The sequence below is a fragment of the Schistocerca cancellata genome, chromosome 9, assembly GCF_023864275.1.
Source record: "Schistocerca cancellata isolate TAMUIC-IGC-003103 chromosome 9, iqSchCanc2.1, whole genome shotgun sequence".
In the NCBI taxonomy this organism is placed as follows: Eukaryota; Metazoa; Arthropoda; class Insecta; order Orthoptera; family Acrididae; genus Schistocerca; species Schistocerca cancellata.
This window is the reverse complement of record NC_064634.1, coordinates 191,141,342-191,167,773: the sequence shown is the minus strand read 5'-3', so window position 1 is coordinate 191,167,773 and position 26,432 is coordinate 191,141,342. Positions and strand designations below refer to the sequence as shown.

At 36.1% G+C, this 26,432-nt stretch overlaps 2 protein-coding genes across 7 annotated transcripts in view; one reads left to right on the top strand and one right to left on the bottom strand.

Moving 5' to 3' along the window:
- Nucleotides 1-26,432, bottom strand: part of LOC126101159 (calcium uptake protein 1 homolog, mitochondrial) — a 207,999-nt gene that overhangs the window by 26,007 nt on the left and 155,560 nt on the right. The window lies entirely within an intron of this gene.
- On the top strand, nt 879-23,712 carry LOC126101160 (carbohydrate sulfotransferase 11-like). The gene is made up of 7 exons (XM_049911857.1): nt 879-1,145; nt 1,282-1,488; nt 13,824-14,036; nt 16,582-16,819; nt 18,026-18,302; nt 18,612-18,848; nt 21,246-23,712. Exons 3-7 carry the CDS (start codon nt 13,830-13,832, stop codon nt 21,397-21,399), a joined length of 1,113 nt encoding a protein of 370 aa, XP_049767814.1. The 5' UTR covers nt 879-1,145; nt 1,282-1,488; nt 13,824-13,829; the 3' UTR covers nt 21,400-23,712.

Below are 26,432 nucleotides of genomic sequence, written 5' to 3'. Positions count from 1 at the left end.
AAATGTTTCATAGGAAAATTAGAAAGAAACCCACAACTTTTTAGATTCTACTTCCTTAGTTTTAGTAATCGGTTGCTGTTTATCTGCATTGGCTGCTTATTACTTCTATGGCTACACTGATATTTACTGGGTGTAGCTGTTCCCCACAGACAGTAAGAACAGCGATCTGCTTGTAATGAACATCGTTACTTGTCATACAGCTATTCAAAGTCTTAAATTCCACATTCTAAATCATTAAATAATTTGTAAGAGAGCATAATACAAAATAGTTTTACTTTCCTTTTGAATTTATGAGGATTTCCAATTTATTACATTATGAGTGATGAGAGCATTTTATGAGCTTTACATTAAACACTGTGCATTATGTGAAACCTACACAATGAGGCCAGGTCTATATGAAATTTGTTTTCAAGTCCAGTGTTAAGGCTGTGGAAATCACAGATAATCTGAAACTGTGTTTTTTTTTTACATCCCAAAAAGAGCTATGAAGGAGCAAATGTACTAGGAAATTAGCATAATAATTCCAAAATATCTGTAGAGATCCCAGTACAATGTTGGGTTACCTTCTCTACAAAGTATTCTTACTGTTAATATTTGGTGAGTCAAACTTTTGCTTATATTAGCTGCACTGTTCCAGAAGATAATTTCATGTGGTGACAGGTACTGAAAATATGCAAAATAAGCTGGTCTCCTGATGTTCAAGTCTACACAATGAGATAAACTTCAAGTGCAAAAATGACAAATTGGCTTTCTTATTAATTAATTCCCCCCCCTCTTTTTCTTTGTTCCAGCTTCCCCTCCACCTACTACCACTTTCAGACAGGTGCTCACAGCCTCCACCCCTCCTCTTCCACAATTCTCCCTCTCAGGCAGGCAGACAGTCAGTAATCAATACTGGCAGTTTCCCCCACCACCACACTTGAAACAGGGCAGGGCAATGGCTGCCTCACAACAGTGCATCTACAGATGTGTGTCATGTCAGTCTCTGAATAACTGTGTATGTGAACAGCAAAGTACATTGACTGCCAAGTTTGCTTTGTGGAGCAGTTAACACTTAATTAGCTACACCCTGTTACTGTGTAAACTTCCTTATTCCCCTTGTCCAAGTGTGTGGTAGGGTTTTGAAAGCGGGAGAGCAGAGAAGTGTAAGTGGTTTGCAAGAGATGAGAAGAATTCACTAAATTTTCAGCAAAGTTTTGTCATGCACACCCTGTTATGGTTTTCAACAAATAACACATGGTACAATTGAAAAGAAGTGATACTACTGTGTTTTTATGATAGGGACTGTACTTGATTAAAAAGAAATGGACTGAGAAGAAAAGTGAGGAGTAGGTGGGAGGGAATACAACAGTGCTCAACTTAAAGAGTTCCCACTACATCGCCACCCTGACACAACAAATATGTGACAGCACATCATAGGTACTGCCCACAGTAGAATTTAACAACAGTAATGTCATACATCTTTATGAAGTCAACTACCAGAATTACGTAAGTATGTTTCCTATATTCTGAATCCTTTTGCTATCTTCATCATATAACTGGAGGCTATGCACACATCAATCTTTACACTTAATATTCAATTTTATGCAGGAAATTTATTAATTGCTACACACCTACATAGAAGATATATAAGATAATATTATTTCACAATATTTATGATTATTATTATTGTTATTATTTTCTATTATTCCCATTTAAAGAGAGCGTTTGAACTTGAATTCCTTTATGATGATCGTTTATGTTTTTTCTGTTTTTATTATTATTATTACTGTTTCTTTATTTTGGCTAGCTGCAGACAATGTTGCTTCAACCATCTCTTTCCTTAAGGTTTAACTATCACTCTGTATTCTCGTATTTGTTTTTTGTGAGTCTCCTTTTTATTCATTATATTAAAGATCACAGAACACAATGAAATTAATGTCATACACAAAATATTTTTTTTATTTATAATTACAGAGTGTTGCCTTAAATGGAATACCTTGTCAGTGCCCACATAAACTGTTCACAACTGTTTTTGTCCCTTGGCACTTAGAAGGCAAGGTAGAGTCAGTAATTCAGTTACTGAAAGAGAGAACCATTAAAATTCTAACACACAAGTCAAAGTTATTAGAAGAACGTATCTAAGAATCAGTTTTTTTTTCATGTGGAATTCAGGCAACTATGTATGACGAAAACAGCAAAAGTTGACTGTCCTAAAGTACAGTGACAGTTTAAAAAAGTAAAATAATTACTTCATTGCTTTTCTTATGTCCCAAAACCATTTGTTCAGCAGCACAGACATCATACAATCATTATGGAGAGAATAAAACAAATATGTTTCACAAGAAATGTACAAAACTTTAAATCAACAGAAATACACAGACTGGTATCTTCTTGAAAGATCACACTGTTACAATAGATTTGTGTTAGTAACAGTGAATAATTGTGAAAACTGTTGCCAACAATGTGACACAGTAGATCACACAAACCATACAAGTTACTATAGTCTTACTTAAGTTAGCAATATCACTTTTAAATTCATACTTAATAACGACTATAGCAGGAAAGTTCTAGCAGAATGCTTCTATTTTTTGGTGAGTGATCTCCTTTACTCTTAAAATACTTGATAATGAATAGTTGTAGGAAGGGGAAAAATCTCTTTATCAATGGCACTAGATTCGGTTAACAACTTTCAATTATGTGAACCTATACCTGACCCGACAACACAAAATTTTCTTAACTGTTGTCATGTGCATTGAGGGAAACAATGACAAATTGAGAACAATGATGTGACAAAAGCAACTAACAGTCAGCCAGCTGTTTACATGTTAGGTTTATCCTTCCTTTTCACGCTGTGTACCAGGCTTCATTTTAAAATCTGCAGTTATAAATAAATTTTTGACGAAAAATGAGCTACTAGCTAGGAGCTACCAGAATAATTAGATTTTATCATAGTGGATTTTCTTCATCCCAATATCACATCTCTAATTCCACATATAGATTAACTGATAATTGGAAGTTTTGGGAAAAATCTTGTACTGAAGGACACTTTTTCCTTCTGTTTTAAAATGTGTAAGATTGCCAATATTAACTTACAATTTTTCTTGAAGCAATAATTCAATACTATCATAGTCATGAGGTTAATTGCAAAGGCCTGATTATAAAGGATATCAAAGCCACATTTGCTGAGTTTCAACCAAAAATTTCTGAATGACATAAATAGTTAAACGATATTTCAGATATTGCTCATAATTTTAATTTTTATGGTATCAAATTCCTGGAGACTTATGACCAAGAAATGTATTCTTACTTGCTATATGAAATTTTTCATGGACAATTAGGAACAAGGATAACACAAAATTCAAGAAAAGATAAGGATGAAGTAAAGAAAAAGTTATGACTGCTTAAAAAAAAGTATTTTGGGAACAGAGAGGGGAATTCCAAAATGTGGATATTACATGGGACCCAAACAAATCACAGATTATCTGAATAACACATCTGTTTAATGAAAGGAAAAAAGGAGGCAGAAGCAACAATCTCAACTCATTTTTAACAGGCTTGCCTATCATGAAATGGGCCAAACCTCTTGGTGAAGACTGACAGTTACAACTGTTTTCATGAATAGTTTTATGATAATCTTTGTAGACACACAATAAACAATATTCAGTGTATCTGCAGGACAATTTAAATGAGTTTTATTTGTATTTCTTTACACATATTATAATTAATGGGTTGAATACACACAAAAAGGATCATTAAGATTCATGTCCCATAGACGACGATGTCATTATAGATGGAGCATAAGCTTGGATTGAGGAGGAATGGAAAAGAAATTGTGTGTGGTCTTTTCAAAGTAACCATCCCAGAATTTGCCTCAGGCAATTTAGTGACTGGATAACATACATCTGAATGCATGAAGATCCGAACTGCCACCCTCGTGAATGTGAGTACACTGTCTTACCATCTCACCACATTGCTCACTGGGTGATATGCCTGAACAAATTTATCAGTTTTCAGTTAAATAATACAGGGAACTGCACCTTGGATATTGATGGTTGAAGTTAATAGCTGGAACCTTATAATAGATAGTCATTGTTCACCAGGCTAGAAGTGTGCCTGTAACTACTGGCATAATGCAATAACATAACAGTTGCTACATCATGATATACTCTGTAAGTGTACATCCCAGATACCATACAAAATTAAGTTACAATAAGAAAAACAAAAGTCTCATTTAAATACATGAATAAAACAAGTAAAATTGAACATAATTTGTGGCATGAGATAATAACATTTTGGTGAAAAGTCTCATGAAAAATCTCTAAAATACATACTATCCAGTCTAACAAAGTTCAGTTTTCTACGTATACTATCCAGTCTAACAAAGTTCAGTTTTCTACGTATATTGTGTTAGAATCATCTGCTGCATCTGATTCAATTTATCTCAAAACACAGCATGTGATCAGTTCTTGCAAATAGCAACATATACAGGGTGTTACAAAAAGGTACGGCCAAACTTTCAGGAAACATTCCTCACACACAAAGAAAGAAACTATGTTTTGTGGACATGTGTCTGGAAACGCTTACTTTTCATGTTAGAGCTCATTATATTACTTCTCTTCAAATCACATTAATCATGGAATGGAAACACACAGCAACAGAATGTACCAGTGTGACTTCAAATACTTCGTTACAGGAAATGTTCAAAATGTCCTCCGTTAGTGAAGATACATGCATCCACCCTCCGTTGCATGGAATCCCTGATGCGCTGATGCAGCCCTGGAGAATGGCGTATTGTATCACAGCCGTCCACAATACGAGCACGAAGAGTCTCTACATTTGGTACTGGGGTTGCGTAGACAAGAGCTTTCAAATGCCCCCATAAATGAAAGTCAGGAGGGTTGAGGTCAGGAGAGTGTGGAGGCCATGGAATTGGTCCGCCTCTACCAATCCATCGTCACCGAATCTGTTGTTGAGATGCGTACGAACACTTTGACTGAAATGTGCAGGAGCTCCATCGTGCATGAACCACATGTTGTGTCATACTTGTACAGGCACATGTTCTAGCAGCACAGGTAGAGTATCCTGTATGAAATCATAATAACGTGCTCAATTGAGTGTAGGTGGAAAAACATGGGGCCCAATCAACACATCACCAACAATGCCTGCCTAAATGTTCACAGAAAATCTGTGTTGATGACGTGATTGCACAACTGTGTGCGGATTCTCATCAGCCCACACATGTTGATTGTGAAAATTTACAATTGGATCATGTTGGAATGAAGCCTCATTCGTAAAGAGAACATTTGCACTGAAATGAGGATTGACACATTGTTGGATGAACCATTCGTAGAAGTGTACCCGTGGAGGCCAATCAGCTACTGATAGTGCCTGCACAGGCTGTACATGGTACGGAAACAACTGGTTCTCCCGTAGCACTCTCCCTACAGTGAAGTGGTCAACGTTACCTTGTACAGCAGCAACTTCTCTGACGCTGACATTAGGGTTATCGTCAACTGCACGAAGAATTGCCTCGTCCATTGCAGGTGTCCTTGTCGTTCTAGGTCTACCCCAGTCGCGAGTCATAGGCTGGAATGTTCCGTGCTCCCTAAGACGCCAATCAATTGCTTCGAACGTCTTCCTGTCGGGACACCTTCATTCTGGAAATCTGTCTCGATACAAACGTACCACACCAAGGCTATTGCCCCGTGCTAATTCATACATCAAATGGGCTTCTGCCAACTCCGCATTTGTAAACATTTCACTGACTGCAAAACCACGTTTGTGATGAACACTAACCTGTTAATGCTACATACTGATGTGCTTGATGCTAGTACTGTAGAGCAATGACTCGCATGTCAACACAAGCACCGAAGTCAACATTACCTTCCTTCAATTGGGCCAACTGGCAGTGAATCGAGGAAGTACAGTACATACTGACGAAAATAAAATGAGCTCTAACATGGAAATTAAGCGTTTCCGGACACATGTCCACATAACATCTTTTCTTTATTTGTGTGTGAGGAACGTTTCCCGAAAGTTTGGCCGTACCTTTTTGTAACACCCTGTATGAGAAAGCATGGTGTTTGAGGGATTCATGGGGAGGAATTTCAAAAACAAAGCATACGTGATGATAATTCAACAATGAGATTTTCAGATGATGAATTCACTGCTCTTGAAATTGGCACCAGTGACTACCAAAATTTCCAATATCTGATACAAGCAATAACTAACTTGAACATATCATAGGTCGGTTCCAAACACAAGTGACTTCCAGTGTGGCACAATTATTGGGGCATAATTGATTTTTTTTAATCCTGTGAACAGTTTATAGCATTGATGTGGCAAGTGATTAGAGCGATAAGACAGATATATGGATTAATGTAACTAATGAGGAAGTACAGATTAGAAATGGGAAGACAAGAAATTTGTGGCACAACTTGACCTATAGAAGGGATCGGCTGATAGGACACATTCTGAGACATCAAGGGATCACAAATTTAGAATATGAGGGAAGTGTGGGTGATAAAAATCATACAGAGAGATCAAGATGATGTGAATTGGCAGGAGCCAATTCACAGAGTTTGGAGGAAGCCGAAAGGCACGCGTTTTAAGCTCACGCAGGCTGGCGTGAGGTCTGGAAAATGACAAGGAATTATAGTAGCCAAAAATAATACATAGCTTCTGGAACACTTAACTTTAATCCATAATTGGTGTACATCGCTCTTGACGGTACATTAATAACAATCTCAATATAAACTGGTAATGGCGCCTTGCTAGGTCGTAGCAAATGACGTAGCTGAAAGCTATGCTAACTATCGTCTCGGCAAATGAGAGCGTAATTGTCAGTGTAGCTTCGCTAGCAAAGTCGGCTGTACAACTGGGGCAAGTGCTAGGACGTCTCTCTAGACCTGCCGTGTGGCGGCACTCGGTCTGCAATCACTGACAGTGGCGACACGCGGGTCCGACGTATACTAACGGACCGCGGCCGATTTAAAGGCTACCACCTAGCAAGTGTGGTGTCTGGCGGTGACACCACACAAGACATGAATACAGTAAGCAGATTCAGAAATATGTAGGTTGCAGTAGTTATTTGGAGATGAAGAGGCTTGCACAAGATAGAGTAGTACGGAGAGCTGCATCAAACCAGTTTATGGACCGAAGACCACAACAACAATGACAACATGGATTCAGCAGTCAGCTAAGTGCATGGTTCACTGAATAAGTAACAGAAAGCCTCACAGTCTCACAACTGAAACAAAGGATAAATACTTCTTGAACATAGGTGACACTGGCCACTCAACAAGAACCACTTTTTAGCACAACAGTATCCGATAAATGAAGAATTTACACCAGCAAGGTACTGCTGCAAAACATGCTGTGTCTGACAGCACTGTTCAGAATGATTCCATGTAAAATAACTTCTATGTTTCTCATTCACTATGGCAGCTATCATTATTAATCAATGACCGAAACCTTCCTCCCAATGAAACATCATCATAAATGGAGACGGACGAATGCCAAATGGTAACAATATGTTATTCACTTCAAATTGTGAAATCATCAAGGTCCAATGTAGTGATATTTAACCTGTGCACTGTAGCGCCCTGGTGTGCCATGACTGACCACCTGGGGTGCCATCGATTTGCTTCATAGTTCGTGGCACAGAAGACAGTTGATGAAAATTTCATTTCTGGTGTCCACCTGTGTGGCATCGGAGGAATTCCGTTTTAGATGCTGATCAGCCTGCGTAAGCAGTCACAACATAGAAGCTGAACTATTGCGTGTTATACTTAGCACCCAAACACAAGTACAGAAAATACAATGGTAGCTACTTAAGATTTTGGTTTTGCATGCACTGCTGTGAACAATGAAGGGCATCCTCAGTGTGTTTTGTGTTTGAAAATTACTTTCTGTTGAATGTATGCTACCTAGCAAATTAAAGCATCATTCAGAAAATGTTCATAAGAATGACATTGTCAAACCAAGAGAATATTTTTCTAGAAAACTGAGTCCAATGAAAGAACAAGAATCATCATTTTCTAAGCAGATAAGAATATCGATTAAAGCACGTCTAGTGTCCTACAAAGTAGCTTAGCGGGTAGCAAAATGTAAGAAAGTCTATTTGATTGAAGAAGAACTAATTCTACAGTGTGCTACTGAGAAAGTGTCCATTATGCTTGGAGAATCCATGGCAAAACAGCTTTTGTCCATTCCTTTGTCTGGCACTACAATTAATCATCAAATTCAAGATTCAGGAGAGGTTATTCATGAACAAGTTATAGAAAAAATTAGAGGCTGGAATTTTGGTATGCAGCTTGATGAGGCCACTGATAGCAATAGAGATACTCACTTAATTTGCTAGGTGCATTTTAAGGTGATTTTTAAGACAACTTTTTTTTTGTACAGATATAAATACAGGTTTGACAGAGAAAGATTCATGACAGAAAACCAAATTAACTGGGCTCTCTGTGTTGATGTGTGTACTAATAATGTGTGGTCCATGTTGGTTGGGGGGGGGGGGGGGGTTAGAGTGGTCTACAAGCAATTATTTGCAACACAGCTCCCAATATTATGAGAACCCATTACACCATCCATAAAGAAACACTTACTTCGCAACACATGAGTGCTGATCTGAATCAAATACAGTACTGAAAACTGTCATAAATGTGGTGAACTTTATTATAACTTGTTCACAGAAAGCTTGATTTTTTTGGACAATTAGTCACAGTATGGGCAATGAACATACATCTCTCTTCTTTTATAGCAGCATTCATTGGCTTTCCAGGGGAAATGAATTATCATGTATTTTTTAACTTAGTCAAGATGTTTGTTCTTGCCTGGCAGAAGAAAATCATATCAGCACTAAGGGTTTTTTACACACTGACTCAACTGAAGTTTGGACACTTATGTGATATATTTGAGCAGTTAGACTCACTGAAGAAGTCTCTGGAAGTGAAACTCATTTCATTTGTGTTATTGACACAATTTCAACCTTCAAAAAGAAGCTGGTTGTTTGAGAAAGAAGAGTGAACGATGGAGGAGAAATGAAATAGTTTTCAGTGAGTTCAAAATTCCTTCACAGTACTGCAGAAGAGTAACAGTTGGTAGAACTTTCACAGATTCTTCACTAGAAATGAAGATTTCACAAGTGACATTGCAAACATTTTGATATTCAGTAAGAAAAGAGTTTCCAAGCTTGAGTATGAAAGTATTGAAGGTATGAATTCGGCAACCTCCTATCTTTGTGAGAGTGGATTTTTGGGAGTTACAGTAATTAAAACTAAGTACAGATCAAAACTTTGTGTGGAGAAGGAAATGAAGATAGCTGTATCTCATTTGATGCTAAGATTTGACAAGTTGGGGAACAAGAAGCAAGCTCAAGCATATTGCACTGAGATGAGTAGTATTTTATTCACAACATTTTTTATTAATTTTTCCAGTTTTTACACAGTAACCTATAGGGGAACCATGGAAACAACATAACTGGTCAAGGGAACCACAAACTCAAAAAGGTTGAAAAACCATGGGTACAATGTAATGGAAAATGAAAACTACGGATATCTATTTGGCAGTGCCATGATGCAGTAAGGTGGTATCTATAAGCCACCATGACACACACTGCTGCACCTTTCATTGTGTGATACATACTGCAGTAAATTGCGTACTCCAAAGCAGTCCTAGTACAACACTGACATTTGACAATGACCAAACCTCATTTTCCAGACTGTTCACAACACCTACGGACCATTCTCTAGCATTCACACTGACTAGTTAAATTCCCAAATGAATAACTGCACTGTTTGCTTGTCACTTAAACATGAACCTGTACAGAGTCAACAAGATAATCCTCTCCACCAAAAGCATATTCTTTCTTGGTAATGTCTTGCAATGAGAAAACTCTTTGGCCAAGTCTTTACCAGTAACTAACCACTCCATCAGTGCAATAGTGAAAATAAATTAAAAATGATTGACAAGTTTAATAACTACAACTACATGATTCCATTATTTGGGAGTTGGAGTGCTGGACTAGCACACAGTTTGAATCTATTAAAGGACTTGTATATATAAAATTCCCATTTCTAAACAACCTAAAATTTTCATGGCTTATTTCACACAAATGAGGGAAGCAAATGTGAATAAATTACTTTTTTCTTTAACTTTCTTCTTTCAAATTTCAGTTGGTGCACAAGCATAAACAAAATGCAATACTGAATGAGTTGTAGACTGTTGAGTAGGTCCTTCCTCCACGTACTCCCCTAATGCACTCTATTCCTGCAAGTGTTATGGTGCAACAAAAGTAGAAACATACCTGATACCACTGAGTCCACTTCATCTTGAGAAATATGCACTGATATGAACTTTCACCAATGCTATAGCAAACTCACTGTCAGTTGATTGGTGTATACTGCACTTCATATGCAACAGTTAAGTGCAAGATGCCATAAATCCGTAATGAAGACTGTCATGGAAGAAAGAGCTACTGCAATTATTCTCATTAGTCAGCTTGGACATAAGAAAAAAAGGAAGAATGGGTAGGAGGGTAGAGAATTTTAGAATTCCACAGCCAACAAGTAGCTCCTCCGGTGATTAAAAGTCAATCACATTGTTATGGAGAACCTAGGACCAAGCAGTATGCATGAAAAGTGTGTCCCAAAGATGGTTACAAATCAGCAACGGAGTAAATAAATACAGATTTAAAATTTTGTTTGTGCTCTCAGTATCAAATACTGACTTCTTGAAATGAATGTGGAGCCAATTCAGCAGTAAGAAAACAAAACAGCAGTCAAAATAGCAAACTGGCAAAAATTGCACCTTGTTAGGCTCCTATATGGCCCGGGAATGTTCTGGTAGCCTTCTCAGCTCCTCAAATAAGCTTAATTACACATACACACACTGAAATTTTGTAACTTCATGTAAGGTGTAGTCCTCTACGATAATCTTAAGACACACAAAGCAGCATCAAGATGCAGCTAATCCATTGGCTCACATGAAACATGTCTAATCATCTCATATATAATTGAGACATAGCAGTCAGAAACTTCCATCCAAATATTGTTGTGATGAAGAGGAAAGTATTTCACAGAAATTGTGCAGTTGTAAGAAAGTGTGACATCGTAAAAGACATCCACCATGAATATGAGAAAATATAATTTCACTCTGTAGTTCACTGTTGAAAAAATAAATAAGTTTTCTCAACAATTTTGTACTAACTTGTCAGCCAATCACACAAGACACACATCAGTAATAGAAATAATAATAGCCATAGTCCATTTGATATTGTGCACTACATAACTACAGTAACAATAAAATAAATGAAATTATGTATCTATGGGAGTGTTCACAACTGTCCTAGCAGCTGGCACATCTAGGTCAGTTCATATTAGGAAACACTGATATGCATAATACAAAGAAATGCAGTATTAGTACAATGTACCTCATAAATAAAAGTAAACACTGTATTAAATAACTGTAAATGGCACAAACATAGCTGCCCCAATTTTTTTTGTGTAAAATGCAATTTAGGTAAGCCTTTAGGCATGAACTGTATTCAGGTCATCATAGAGATCGAAATGATTCAAAACTGGAACAAATGGAAGCAACTTCAGAATTTAAAATGAGACAGTGGTAAATAAATAGTGGCACTGAAGAGAATTCTCAAAACTAAGCAATTTTTTACCCATAATATTTTGGTATATTGCTCTGATTCACCGTACATGCAAAAACTCAACCTAGTACTAACAAACTGTCAAATTCTTAAGGTAAGAAACAGAACTTTTTCAGTGTGATGATAGTGCTTAAATACATCCATTTAATTTTTTACAGTGAAAATTAATTTTTAGCTACCCTGATTTGATAAATAAATACACTTTTTGTCAATTCAGCAGTTGAAAGTTACCAACTTTAAAACTTTTGTTTAAAAAAAGATTAGAAACAAACACATTTACTTCTTAATCAATGGCTTATCCTACTAATTTATCCTTAGTAACTAGGTGTACTTGAAACAACAACAACAACAACAACAACAACAACAACAACAACAACAACCATAATAATAATAATAATAATAATAATAATAACATAATTCTGATCAAATGCTGTGGAGACAGAATCCAGCCTTAGCTCTACTTGATTGATTTTTGGAGACACATCAGTGACAGTGTGTCAGTAATATTCTAAAAGGGGAGATTAAATGAAAGATTGTATTTAATTCACTGTTTACTTTTATTTATGAGATACATTATACTAATACTGCATTTCTTTGAATTATGCATGTCAGTGTTTCCTATTATGAACTGATCTAGATACTGGTTACTGATGGCTGCGGAAAGACTTTAGTGTACCCAAAGTTCATGAAAACAAAGCACAATTGTAATTAGGATGACGCAGAAAACATTTTTCACACATTTCACAGTAAATCAAATGGGTGAATGTGCTCTCTTCTAATGTTTTTTAAACAAAAAGTAGTTTCTAAATGAGTTACCAATATCCACTTCAAAAATGGCAAATGATTAGCTTACTTAAAATTGAAATTGGAAGGAACAGTTACTTCTTCGCTAGAAAACAGGGTAATTTTAATCACATCCATAATATTACAAAGAGGCCATTTCTTTGTTTTGAAACCATTCCATTTGTCACTGTCCGCAAGATTTTTTGGTGATACAGAATCAGTTCCACTAACTGACACAAATTTTATATCATCTGTCCACTTGATTTTAACCCATTTAACTTTCTTCCATCTTTCAGCAGATTCCAGAGAATGTGAGATTCAACATTCAATCTGTCATTAATGGCTGCTCTAAACCCATTTCTCTAAAAAAATCTCAGATATAACATTTTCAATAAAAGAGCTGGTGTGTTAAATATAATTTGTAATCAAATTTTTGTCAGTGTGCACAATACAATACTGATTGTGTGTTCATTCCATAGACATAAAATTAACTAAAGAATAAAATGTAACTTTAGAATGGACTATTCCTTGCTCTAGGATATATATATTTACCAACATATGTTGGAGACATAAAAGAACACATCTGTTAATGTGTCCACTGTCATACATACCAGGTGTCTCCCCTAAGAGTCGCCACGCTTTTTTCCTCTGCTGTTTTGGCAGACACTTGCAATTTCATTTTTACAATGTACTGCTGGAGTCAGCCCAAACAAATATTGCTCATTGCATGAATGTGATGCCTAGTGTCAACAAAAAGTCTTATCTTTCTTTCCCGTTACAAACAACATTATTTTTAAAAGTTGAATTTTATGCGAGCATTTGATTGAGCAGTGCCAAATTAGTCTAGCGTGATATTTTTTTCATCATTATGTGTTAAGAGTGACAATAAACTAAAAAGAATAACCAGTGCTCCAGCAGCGACAGCACTGCTCTGGCCTGTGCTGCCTGCTCAGTCACTGTCGGATTACTGGTTATCCTTCCTGGTTTACTGTCTCTGATAACACATTTTGATAAAACAAGTATCACACTAGAGTAATCTGGGTATGTAAAATTCCACTTTAAAAATAATTTTGTATGTAATGGGAAACTAACTATCATTCTTCATTGAAACTGGACTTCACAATGAAGATACGATAACGGGTGTTTGTTTGGACTGATTCCAGCTACACATTGCAAACATGAAATTGTGGATATCTGCTGAAATACCAGCAAAAACTTGCCTGATGACTCTTAAAACACACTCTCTCTCTCTCTCTCTCTCTCTCTCTCTCTCTCTCTCTCTGTGTGTGTGTGGGGGGGGGGGTTATTTGTCCTTATAAGATTTTTCCAATTTGTCCTTATTCTATACACCAAGGAAAACTAACAACGTTTGCGTACTTGTTTGTCTCAATAGGATGTCATGAGATGCACCTGTGGCTGCACTGGACGACCAGCACAACGCTGCTTCTCTCGCTATCGCAGCACACTGCAAATGGCGAGTGTAGCAGCAGCTGTTGTGACCTATTGTTTTGTTCTGGGTTCTTTTGCAGTGGCCAAACTTCGTGCAGCTGATACTCGGTTTTCTCTAACTTATCTGAATGTAACAATAGACGAACCAAAACTACAAGTAAGTAAAGAAATGTTACTACTCAACATGACATTCACAATCTTTAAATGCTGATACAGTGTTTTCTCCTAATTCACACAGTCGACACTATAAAATACCATGCTGTGAATATTCCAATAGTTTTCTCCCCTTTGTGGGCAAGGTACATAAGAAAGTAAAGATGATTTAATTAGGAAAAAAGAGCCCATAGAGTAATTGCAATCAGTCAGTCTGATGGATACTGTAATAATGTCTTTCTTGTTAAAGAGTACTCTGGCACAATATCATTGTGTTGCAGTTTCCAAACCATCAGAAGGCAACAGTATTGTCAACTTCTGTCTCTCAATGCACAGTAATTTGTTACCAAAAGAAGAGTAATACAAAAATTGATATCAACATTTAGATGTCTCCTGTTCATCATAGCACCATTGAGGAAGCTGAACAGTAATCATTTGAATCATTTGACTCTGCATATTGGGCAATTTACTGGCAACTAATGAGCCAGTGCAGTTCAATTTGACATCAACACAATCTAAATATCACCAGAATACAAATCATAACAGAGTGAACAAAGAACACAATTTCGGTGTTGTTTCTCATATTGATGTACAAGATATACGAGACAGCTGAAATACCCTCAAACTTCAAGCAAAATGAAATAATTCCAATTCCAGTGAAGGCAGGTGCTGGCAGGCATGAATGTTATCTAACCATCATTTAATAAATCATGGTAAGAAAACAATGATACAAATTAGCTACAGAAGAATGGAAAACCTATAGAAGCCAACTTCAGGGACTTTTAATTTCAGTTCTGGAGAAATGTAGGAATACGAGACAATACTGCTCCAAAAACTTATCTTAGAAGGTAAACTGAAAAAAAAAAGCAAATCTGCATTTATAGTTTTTGTGGATTCTGATAAGGCTTTCAACACTCTTTCAAATTCTGAAGGTAGGTGAGGCAAAACACAGGTTCCATAAAATTATCTACATCTTGTATGGAAACCAGAGTAGAGACATTAGAGTCAAAGGACATGAAAGGAAATCAGTAGTTGAGATGGGAGTGAGGCAGGGCTACATGAGTAAAACAAGGGTAATGGAATGTAATAGAAGAAATCAGGTGACACTGATAGAATTGGATTAGGAAATGAGACACTGAAACAAGTCTGTGAGTTTTGATATTTGGGTAGCACAATAACTTATGACAGTTGAATCAAAGTGTGTATAAAATGCAGACTGGCATTTCTGAGAAAGATGAATCTGTTGACTTTAATATAAAGATTTTTCTGATAATATTTGCATGGGATGTACAGAAGTGAAATGTGGATGATAAATAGTTCAGACAAGAACAGAACTGAAGCTTTTGAAAAGGTGTGCTGTAGGAGAATGCTGAAGCTCGAATAACAAACGAGGAGGTACTGAAATGAAGTGGGGAAAAAGAAATTTATTGCATAGCTCAACTAAACAAAGGGACTGATTGATAGCACACATTCTGAGTCATCAGGAAGTTATCACTTTGGTAATAAAGGGAAGATTTGTGGGTAAAAATTGAAGATGGAAACCAAGGCTTCAATAACCTAACCAGGTTCAAGCAGATGTAGGTTGCAGTAGCTATCCAGAGATAATGAGCCTTGCACAAGATACACTACCGTGGAGGGCTGCATCAAACTGTTCTTCTGACTAAAGAAGTTGTTGTCACCACCATCAACATCATCATCATCATCAAAAACAACAACAGATGAATTCCTCTGTAACTGCATCTACAACATATGTAGAGGCCTTCACATATGACACACAACTAACGTACATGTTTAATACCTTAGTGGCAGACTGCAGTTATACAACATAGTTACATTAATAGCATCATCAGGAGAATGCAGAATAAGCTTGAATGAAGAATAAGTAATTTTATTTAGATAAACAGCAGGGCAATGAAAAAATGGTTCAAATGGCTATGAGCACTATGGGATTTAACTTTTCAGGTCATCAGCCCCCTAGAACTCAGAACTACTTAAACCTAACTAACCTAAGGACATCACACACATCCTTGGCTGAGGCAGAATTCAAACCTGCGGCCGTAGCAGTCACGTGGTTCCAGACTGTAATGCCTAGAACTGCATGGTCACACCAGGGCAATGAACAAATAATGACAGACAAGGCACTGTTGGCAATCCAGTTTCATTTCTCTGGGAAAAATATCACCTGTTGTAACTACCATAATACTATACTGAGAAAAATAGGCAGCTTATATAGATGAAATGTTATGGAATCATATAAACAACTGTTAGGTGGAAGGCTTCAAACGCATTATAACAAGTTGTTTAACATTAAATGACTATATATAATCTTCACTTCATTTATGTTCTACTCTTTATGCCCCACACTTAAAGTTTTGGTTTTGTGCAGCCTATGCATGTGTGATTATGGCTGATTAATGTTAGTGGACAAATACATATTTTTAGAAAGATTTTGGTCAGAATCACTGACAACAAGTCTAGTCAATGTTGTAAATGTTGGTCTTGATTTTATGTGGAAACATTTCACCAGCATAACACACTTTTCACTACAGGACACAAATGCAGTTTGGGAAACAGAAAATTACAACTATAATTATGACCCAGGGTATTTGGAAGAAATATATGAGATGAGACGTGAACGTGTATGGGAAGTATGTGTCGACAAAGGATTGAACACCAGAGGACAGCCAAATGCCTGGGAATTTTTCATTGACAAGGATCACCATCTGGTCTGGTGTAGTATCTTCAAGGCTGCTAGTTCAACATGGATGTATCATTTCAATATATTAGGTGGGTACAGGAAAGTGTAAGTCACATCCATTATTTTGACTGAAAACTAAATGACTTGGTGAGAAATTTAGCATGTAGTTGTAACACTAACTGCTCTAATTCAAAATTATAGGTACTTACTTTATCTTCATGTAATTTTTTTCATTTTTGTCATTAAGAGAGAGCAACTGGGGAGGGGAGGGGGGCAGGTGAGGGAGGGGGGGGGGGCATGAGAGAGGGGACACACAGGATTTTCTGCCCCCCTCTATTGTAGTGGTCCGAGCCAACATGTAATCTTTAGGGTGTACTCAAGTTTTCATAGGCCAGCCTATAACCCAAGAGTTTGTTAACACTTTACTTACAGACTGTAAACACAAATGGCTTTAGATCTCCAAACATCTGTCCATAGGTCTTTGTGGTCAGTTGAGGGATCAGTACAACATGATTTTGTTATTTTTTGAAACAGCTGTTACATGATCTACACATGGGTGAATAATCTGGGAATCAAAGAGGACGAATGATCTGGGAATCAAAGAGGCTGACATGGCTGGTGTTTTTACTGATCTACTTTCACTTAAACAGGAACTGTTTTTGCAAAAGGACAAACTCAGCTCTATTTGGCTTCAGATACCATGTTCAACCAATCTTACAGACACCATCAGTATAATTTTTATTCACTGGCATGCAGAGTTCTCTGTATAACTAACAGCTGATACGTATGAAATATCTGTAGCATATTTAGAATACAGCACTCACAAGGCCTTGTCATGACAAACAACTTACGTATAATACTGATCTCAGCACAGGAATTGTATTACTTCTGCTGACAATAATGTTTTAAATGCAATGCTCTTTATGACAGTATCTAATGTGGATTGTAGAAACTTGAGTTTAGCTTTGATGTAAGAACATTGATGGTTTTAGTGACAAAATGGTACAATAGTGGAACCATCGAATCATCCCAAGAGCTGATCCCTTTTACAAGCAAAAGAATTAAAGATGTTTTATTTCATTATCTTATTTTGTCTTTCATTGAATACCTACAAGATAAATAAATTCCCTGGAAATGTAAATTGTAATTACTTTTAAAGGTAGTTTTTGAGTCAGAGGCAGAAATTTGCAGTACTATTATTTGAAATAACAGGAACATAAATAACAATATGAAAAATGCTATCTAAAATGTAAGTATGTATACAACACTGAAGAAGCATTCCTTTTTTTATCTAGCTGGCTACAACGAGAGATTTCTAAGGCGAACACGCAAAACACCAATGAGCCTTGCACGTGCTCGCTTTCCACGACCATCTGTTCAGCAATTGCAGGAGACACTTCCACACGCACTTTCATTCCTGATTGTCAGAGAGCCATATGAACGCTTGCTTTCTGCTTATCGTAACAAGATAGAGGGGGCAAAGAATCCTTACTACCGAAAACTTTCAAAACATATTGCTCAGCACTATCGGTACAAGCAAGATCCAATGACAGATGTGCCAGAAAGTGTAAGGTGAGTAGCAGCATAAAGTTATTCTTACAAAATAATAACTAACAACAAAATGCATACAACAGCCTCCTAGTGCAATACATAACACATTAAAAAAGATGTTTAGTCCACTAAATTGCTTGTCTTCGATGCACTGTTTAAAAATAAGTAAGTAAATAAATTAAAATATTCACAAAATAAAGATCAAAAGCAACAAAGAACTCCTGCTAGGTGATTAATTGACGAAACATACTAGAAAATTTGTATTTAGTGGAGATGGTAAACAGAAATATAAATGTGAAAACTCAGAAATTTGAAACATTTTGATTACAGGTCAGGTCCCACATTTCCAGAATTTGTTGATTACATCATCAACAGCAAAAAGTTTGATGAACATTGGGCACCTTATCATTCATTCTGTACTCCATGCCATGTAAACTTTACAGTTATTGCAAAAATGGAAACACTAGATCGAGATGAGGAGTATATCATCCATAAGGCTGGTCTACAAAGACTGCTGTTGCCTTCCCACTACCGTTATAAGCCAAGAACTGCAATCAACAAGGCAAGGTATGTACATCCATTGTTCACTAAATCATTGCATAAAATCTGCAGTGGAACATTTTAACAGGGAATTCTCTATTTCATTTGTTACTTTTCACATTTAATAAAAAAATTTATTAAATAGGTCTTACAAACATTATTTTACATGACACATTATTATTTCTGATTGAATCTGTGAGATACAAACATCACTTGAATGTAAGCTGAACCTTTGTGCTGTACATTCAAGAGGAAAAGCTATTCTTCTAATATTTTTAAAAACATTTCATTTGGAGAACATACATGGATGGGAGTGATGCTAGTTCCCCCTCTGTCATCCCATCTTTCTCTTGGTAGTAGCAGAATGTGGAAACAAGAGGCACCTTCACTTACTATGCAAAATATTATCATCTCATTTCTTAACCACAGGTGTTCAGAAAGCTTAAATTTTGAAAACACTCTAGACACAAAAACTAGCCAAGTGCAAGTAGGACTCACACACTGACAGTTACATACAAACTTAATTATGTATCATATAGTTCATCCATCAAGGTCTCAACAATTTTTGGCTGTTATCAATATTGATAATGCCACAATATTAGTGCCAGGAATTCCAAGACTGTATCAAAATATCTACAGTAGTTCCTCACTCTAGCCCAGAAATAACTTCAGTTTATGTATGTAGAGAGAGAAGATTTTATAAAATATCTTTTATTTAATTACTGAAACATGACTACAACTCACATTTTATGTTTACATGCAGCGATGTCTGTCTATTGTGCTTCTGACAGACAATGAGTGCGATGTATGTTCAAATTGCCGAAGATATTTTTTACTTGATACAATTACAATTTAAAAAGTTTCAGATTCTTTACTTTACATGTACTGTGAAACCTTGCTTCTTGCCGAATTTCATGTTTCTAAGTTAACGGGAAGTACCCTATAGGTTTTGATGAGCGTTTTCAAGTATCAAAATATGTTACATAAATGGTCATATCTTTTGACTGAAGTGACTTAGAAGCTTACAATTTTTACACCGCCAAGGGACCATAGACATTAGTATGTGTCATAAATTTGAGCTAGTTATGAATCCTCATTCCTGAAGAAAAGTGTTGTTAACAGGTAGGCAGGCAAGCAGACAGACAGACACACAGAGGGACAACAAAGTGATCCTATAAGGGTTCCCTTTTTACAGACTGAGGCACAGAACCTAGAAACAAGTGTATGTGGATTCCAAAACATTTTGATAAAGAAGGCGAAGCATTTTTAAGATAACTGTAACTTATAAGGAGGCCATGATACAGCACTACATCCTGGAGAACAAATTGGAGTTGAGATGTACAAGAAAAGACGACAAAATCATGGCTAGAATTTGCCTATTATCAGAGAAAGTTCTCAGAATTGTCTTTGACATTTAAAAGATGTGTCAGTGATTTTTTTCCAAGACAGAGGGATGACGAATGCAGTGTGCTACTGATAACTGCTTACTGGTATGAGAAATACTTACTGCAGCAAGTAACACTAACAACTTATTCTCGTTTCTTGATAATTGTCTCCACATAAATCTGTGGCCCCAAAAAAACCACAAACTTGGGTGAAATTAATTGGATACCTTGCATACCACCTTGGATTACTCCCATGTGACTAACCAAAGTTTGGACGCCTTAAAGGGAAATAAGTTAATGATCCAGTAGTAGAGCAATACAGCAGTAACTGAATGTTAGAGTGTTCTCTACAGAGGTATCTCCGGTGGAGACATTATACGAGAATAAATTATGTGAACAGCCTTTATGCTTTAGAGGTATTAGTTAGGAAGAGTATCACACAAATTTTTCATACTTTATGCCAACATGCATTCGTTTTCTGAATTTCAGGACTACCATATATATTTAGGGCTGTGACACACACTCTAATACCACCTTTCCACACAATGGGCATAGTATTTTCACAAAACAAACTGATCAACATCTGGTAGAGGAGAATGTCTGCCTGCATAGCATAAATAGTATTCAACTGGAGAGCAGCATTAGTTTATGCATCACTAAAGAAAAAAAGTTTGGTACTGTTCGGAATGAAGATGTTACAGGAAGTACTCTTAATATCATTTTAACAATTTTTAGATTATTTCTCACACACTCATGATATTCATGAAACACCTGGTTAACCCACAAGAAATTAAAATGGAGACACTAAGTATGTGAAGGAAAAAGGCAGCAGAGTTCTTTAGGAGAAGAGTCTTTCAGGAATCCAGTTACAAGTTAAACAGCTTTATAATGTACTTTCTCTCAGAACAAATGTAAATAAAAATTGTCCCATATACTTGAGGTAACAAACTGCTGTGCTGGTAAAGATAATACCAACTAAACTAAATTCTTTAGCATTAATGGCATTCCAAATAAAGTAAATCATATTTCTTTCTTGCAGGGATGGGAAAGCTACAGCTGCACTAGTGGAAAAGTACTACTCACAACTGACAAAAAAACAAATGGAGAAGTTACACAAAATCTATGGTACTGATTTTGAAATGTTTGATTACAATGCAACGAAGTACTTCACTTTTACGCAATCTGAACTATAGTTATGTGTCTATTGCATTACATCAAATCATGGAATTAATAAGAAGAGACACTTTGCTTCTTGCTTTCTAAATTATTAATCATTTACAAGAAATTAGGTAAATATTACTGTTACAGATGCTATTCACAATATTTGTACACTATACAACCCAAATCAAAAGTAAATAACCATGTTATTAATATTTGTGCCTGTTATACTATAAAAATTATTGAAAAGTTGAAAGTAGTCATTAATGTTTTCAGTGTAATATATGAACAACTTCACTATGTTGCAACATATTTATGAACACTAGAAGAGCAGAGTCAGTTTGTCAATAAGATGACTGCACCACATTAATGATTACTTCAGCGTTAATTTGTCTTTTGTAAAATAGTTGAGTCACATGGAGAGCAAATACTTGGATTAACCATTCCAATCCTTTTGGACCAAATCACAGCAGTTACGATTGCAATAAAAATAAAACGATGATGAGATAGATAAAAATAACAACACTACATTTTTGCATGATAAAAGAAGTAAAATAGTTTTCAGAACTGGTTATTGTGAGTGTAACATCTTCTAAGACAGCCCACCACTTAATTATTACAGTATGACAAACTTTTCAGCTGAACAATGTTCAGCAATTTATGTTCATATTACAAAACAATTAAAACTAGTGAAGTGTGGCAACATTAAAATGTCCAAAATGTAAATGAAGATGTCTACAGTATGGCATTTGAGAGATTCATCCATGATTAGAAAGGAAGATAATATCGGTCCCTTACTCCTGCTGAATTAGTTGTATACAGTACAAACCGTTTTAAAGTTTGTTAAGTGCTTAATGGTTTAAGCATATGCAGTACTTCAATTCCTTTGATACTGCGCCGCATTAATAATTACTTCTGCTTTCAGTGATAATTGTTGTTTGCAAGCACTATGCAGTCCTTGCGAGTTTGACCGACAATTTTCATGGGTTATTATAGATAAAATATTCCCTACATTTAAAAAAAATATAATAATAGTAGTGAGTAACAAAAAAATTTGGATTATTTTGCTCCCTCCAGCCATCAGTTATTTACACTATGCTAGCCACCTTGCAGTATGTGGAGGAGGAGACGTTACTTCAGGTATCATTGTCATTTCCCTTTCTTTCTCTTCCCTTTGCAAATAGTGGGTGGGAAGAAAGACAGTTAAGCGTATAAGACAGATAAGCATATGAGCTTGAATTTCTCTCGTTGCCTTTTACATTCTTCAGACAATATTATACATTTCAGCTTATAGTACACTAAAGAAATGAAAAATATTTATGATAATATGAATATCATCATCTAAGTAACAGTGCTTGTTCCTGAATATTCATTTTGTGTAGCTACAGAAAAAAGACAGGCAAATTTAAAACACAGTTATGGAAACAGTGCAGCTAATTCAAGAGTTTATCTAATGACTTGACCCAATATCTTCTACTACATGTGCATTTTTCCTTTATTGTTTTGCTCTGTACGCTTTCTTCATAGCGCAGAAAGTGTAATTGTGTAGACAGTGCATGACATTTTTGATATAACACTGATACAAAGTAATGGAATTTTGCTTCCAATTTGACAGTGTTACACTGTAGTTATTTGAAAGGGGCTTACTAAGACATACATTTAACAATAAAACCTTGTTGTCAGTGAAAACCACTCCACTATATTGTTTATCTTAAACTAATTTCTACGTTTTCAACTTCCTCCCTAATACTACCTAAGTATATTGTGCCGTGGAAAAAATACGTATTGTACCTGATGTTTTCCAACAGTTAAACCATTGCATTCAGCTAAAATAGAGATAATAGCATATTTTTATCTCAAACTGGTAATTCCCACTATAATGCAAGATGATAATGCACTTAGATTCACTGTTTCCGATAACCTTGGATAGTGGTGATGATAGATATGTTAGTCTGCGGTGCACATCAGTTCAACATCTCATTAATTGATATGTGACATACACATTCTTTACATTGGAAACTGAACAGCAAACGTGCACAAAAGAATAATATATGATGACTGTTCCTCAAAATGTACACACAATGCAGCAACATTCTGAAAACTATATTACTTCCAGTTAGAGAAAAATCTTGTCCATCTATTGTAAAAGCATTTGAAAGCCACAACTATATACAAGAACTGCATAAAAATGTAACACAAACTGTCACTGTTTAGCAATGATATTATCTAGTATTCTAAAGAAAATAATTCAATAAGTATTTTAGAAAAAAACTTTGATATTTTGGTGTACCAAAACTTTGTTTAAAAACATTTCTACATTTTATATCTGAATGTAATAAAAGCTCAAATGGAGGCAATAAAATTGTTTTAATCACTGAAAAATCTACTTTATGGCAGTGAAAAAATTAACAAACTTCAATAACTTGAAATGTTCCCAAACTTTTTGTTATAGGATGATAAGCACGAACACAGGGGAAAAAAGAAATATACGGAAACTCAAATTTGTATTCTATTTGTATTGTATGATGTTTGGTGGTAGGCAGCAATAAGGTTAATTCAAGTAAAGATCATATGAACCACATGGTAAAAATGTTTGGTACAGTATAAATGTATCCATTACAATTCATTTAATTGTGTACATGAGAACTGATCATCACTCACCAAATAGAAGAGATGCTATGCTACCAAGTACATAACTACATCACTTTCTGGATTTTCAATTGATCTGTGGAAGTTCAGTAGTGAACATGAATGATAGGGTTGATTATATATGAATGTCAGCACTATGGGGTTCAGGGCGTTTAGAAGTGAGATGACAGGCCTAGAACTAAGTCTGACAGTTTTGTGGTGAATGTCAAAAATAAGTTTGACCTGTTGCTTCAGTTAGAAACTGATGAGCCTCAAGCAGAGGTACGTGTAGAAAGGACACAACAAACTTTCAATAGGAAATTGAAAAAGAATGTAGGAAAGCCATCGAAAAGGAAGAAAGTTTTGTTGTTAGGCAGTTCTCATGCCAGAGGTGTAGGCCAACTTCTGCAGGAGGAATTAGGACTAGAATACCAGGTCACAAATTTTTTCAAACCAAGTGCTAGTCTGGATCAGGTGACAGAGGATTTAGGTTCACTCTGTAAAGGATTTACCAGGGAAGACACTGTGGTTATTGTGGGAGGGCCAGGGAACAGCATTGACAGAGATCCTGGGTACAGTATAGAGTGTGACCTGGTAAAGATTGCATCGCCATTGAGACACACCAATGTTGAATTTGTATCTGTCCTGAGGCGCCATGACCGGCCTCATTTGAACTCTTCTGCTGGGAGAGTTAATTTGGAGTTGGAACGGCTGCTTGGCTCGGGTGCGGGGGCTCATATTGGTGTGGTTCCTGTTGATTCTCTCAGTAGGTGGGACTATACCAGGCACGGCCTACATCTCAACAGGAAAGGGAAGTGGAAACTGGCTGGGGTAATAGCAGGAAATTTAAGGGGGGGGGGGGGGGAGGCACTGCCATGAATGGTAAAATACCAGTGGTTACAGGTGTTGGAGCAGCACCTTTTTTAGGATAGGTAAGACAGAAAGATGTCAAGTTCTACGAGAGGTCAGGATTGAAACAAATCTTCAGTTTAGGAAAGAAATTAAACAGCACAATTCTAGCACATTGGATCACCAATCACAGCTGTCAATTATAAATTTTCACCAATCACCAGAAATTTTATCTCCACCAAGTTGTATATCCGTCCTAGGTAATTGCATTGATGAATTAAAGTCACCCAACCCAGTTGACATAATCTGCCTCTCTGAACACCATGTGACCACTGTTATAGCAACTAGGCCTAAGCACAATGAGAAACTCAGACAGGAGAGTACTGCAAATGTTAGAATAAGGAAAGGTTCTCATAAAAGTTTAATTAAAAACAATGTAAGCATATTTCATCAAAATATTGGGAGTTTAAAGAATAAAATAGATGAGATTCTGGTTTGTTTAGAAGATTTAGAAGCTGAGGATGAAATAGATATACTATGCCTGTCTGAGCATCACATTGTTACTGATATGGATAAGGTAAATGTAAGTGGATATAAGCTCTCTGCACATGTAATGAGAGAAAATATGGAGAAAGGAGGAGTTGCCATATATGTCAAAAGTTATCATTGTGCAAAAAGTATAGAAACAAAAAAGTTTTGTGTAGAGAAACATATAGAAGCATGTGCCTGTGAGCTTAAATTAAATAAAGGCACATTTATAATTGTAACTGTATATAGGTCCCCATCAGGAAATGTTCATCTATTTCTGAAAAATTTGGACTCCTTGTTGTGCTATCTGTCAGACAGGGGGAAGCAAATTATTATTTGTGGGGACTTCAATGTAGATTCTCTGAAAGAGGGTAATAGGAAAAATGACCTTGAAGTATTACTCGGTTCTTTCAATTTGACACCCGTTATTGATTTTCCTACTCGGGTGGTAAAGGAAAGCAGCTCACTGATAGATAACTTCTTTATAGACCAAGATAAGTTTAACCAGATAAATGCTCAGCCTGTTGAGAATGGTCTTTCTGATCATGGTGCACAGCTAGTTACAATATATGACATAGCTCCATTCAGCAATACTAAACAGTCCTCCAAAGTAGTACGTTCAGTCAACGATTTAACAATTGCAAATTTCAGGGAAAGCCTACAGCAGTTAGACTGGGATGAGGTGTACCGTGAACCTGATGCCAATTTAAAATATAATTTATTTCATGACATTTTTGTAAATGCATTTGAAAACTGCTTCCCCAAGAAAATAGTTAAATATACTCGTAAGAAACCTTGTAACAAACCATGGCTTACTAAGAGTATAAAAATATCTTGTAACCGGAAAAGGGAAATGTATCTGACAGCAAGAAAGAGTAGTGACCCAGAAACTATCAAACATTATAAAAACTACTGTGTTATATTAAGAAAAGTTATTAAAAAATCCAGAAGTATGTGTATCATGTCTGAAATCAGCAACTCTGATAATAAAATTAAAACAATTTGGATTATTATTAAAAGAGAAACAGGTCAACCAAGAGCACAGGAAGACAGTATTACCATC

What these genes read in the sequence shown, in the direction of transcription:
- LOC126101160 (XM_049911857.1), top strand. Translation starts at nt 13,830, where the DNA reads ATGAGATGCACCTGTGGCTGCACTGGACGACCAGCACAACGCTGCTTC. An exon ending in GTATCATTTCAATATATTAG is followed by an intron (nt 16,820 to 18,025) that starts GTGGGTACAGGA and finishes TTTTTTATCTAG; the next exon opens with CTGGCTACAACGAGAGATTT. An exon ending in GATGTGCCAGAAAGTGTAAG is followed by an intron (nt 18,303 to 18,611) that starts GTGAGTAGCAGC and finishes TTTTGATTACAG; the next exon opens with GTCAGGTCCCACATTTCCAG.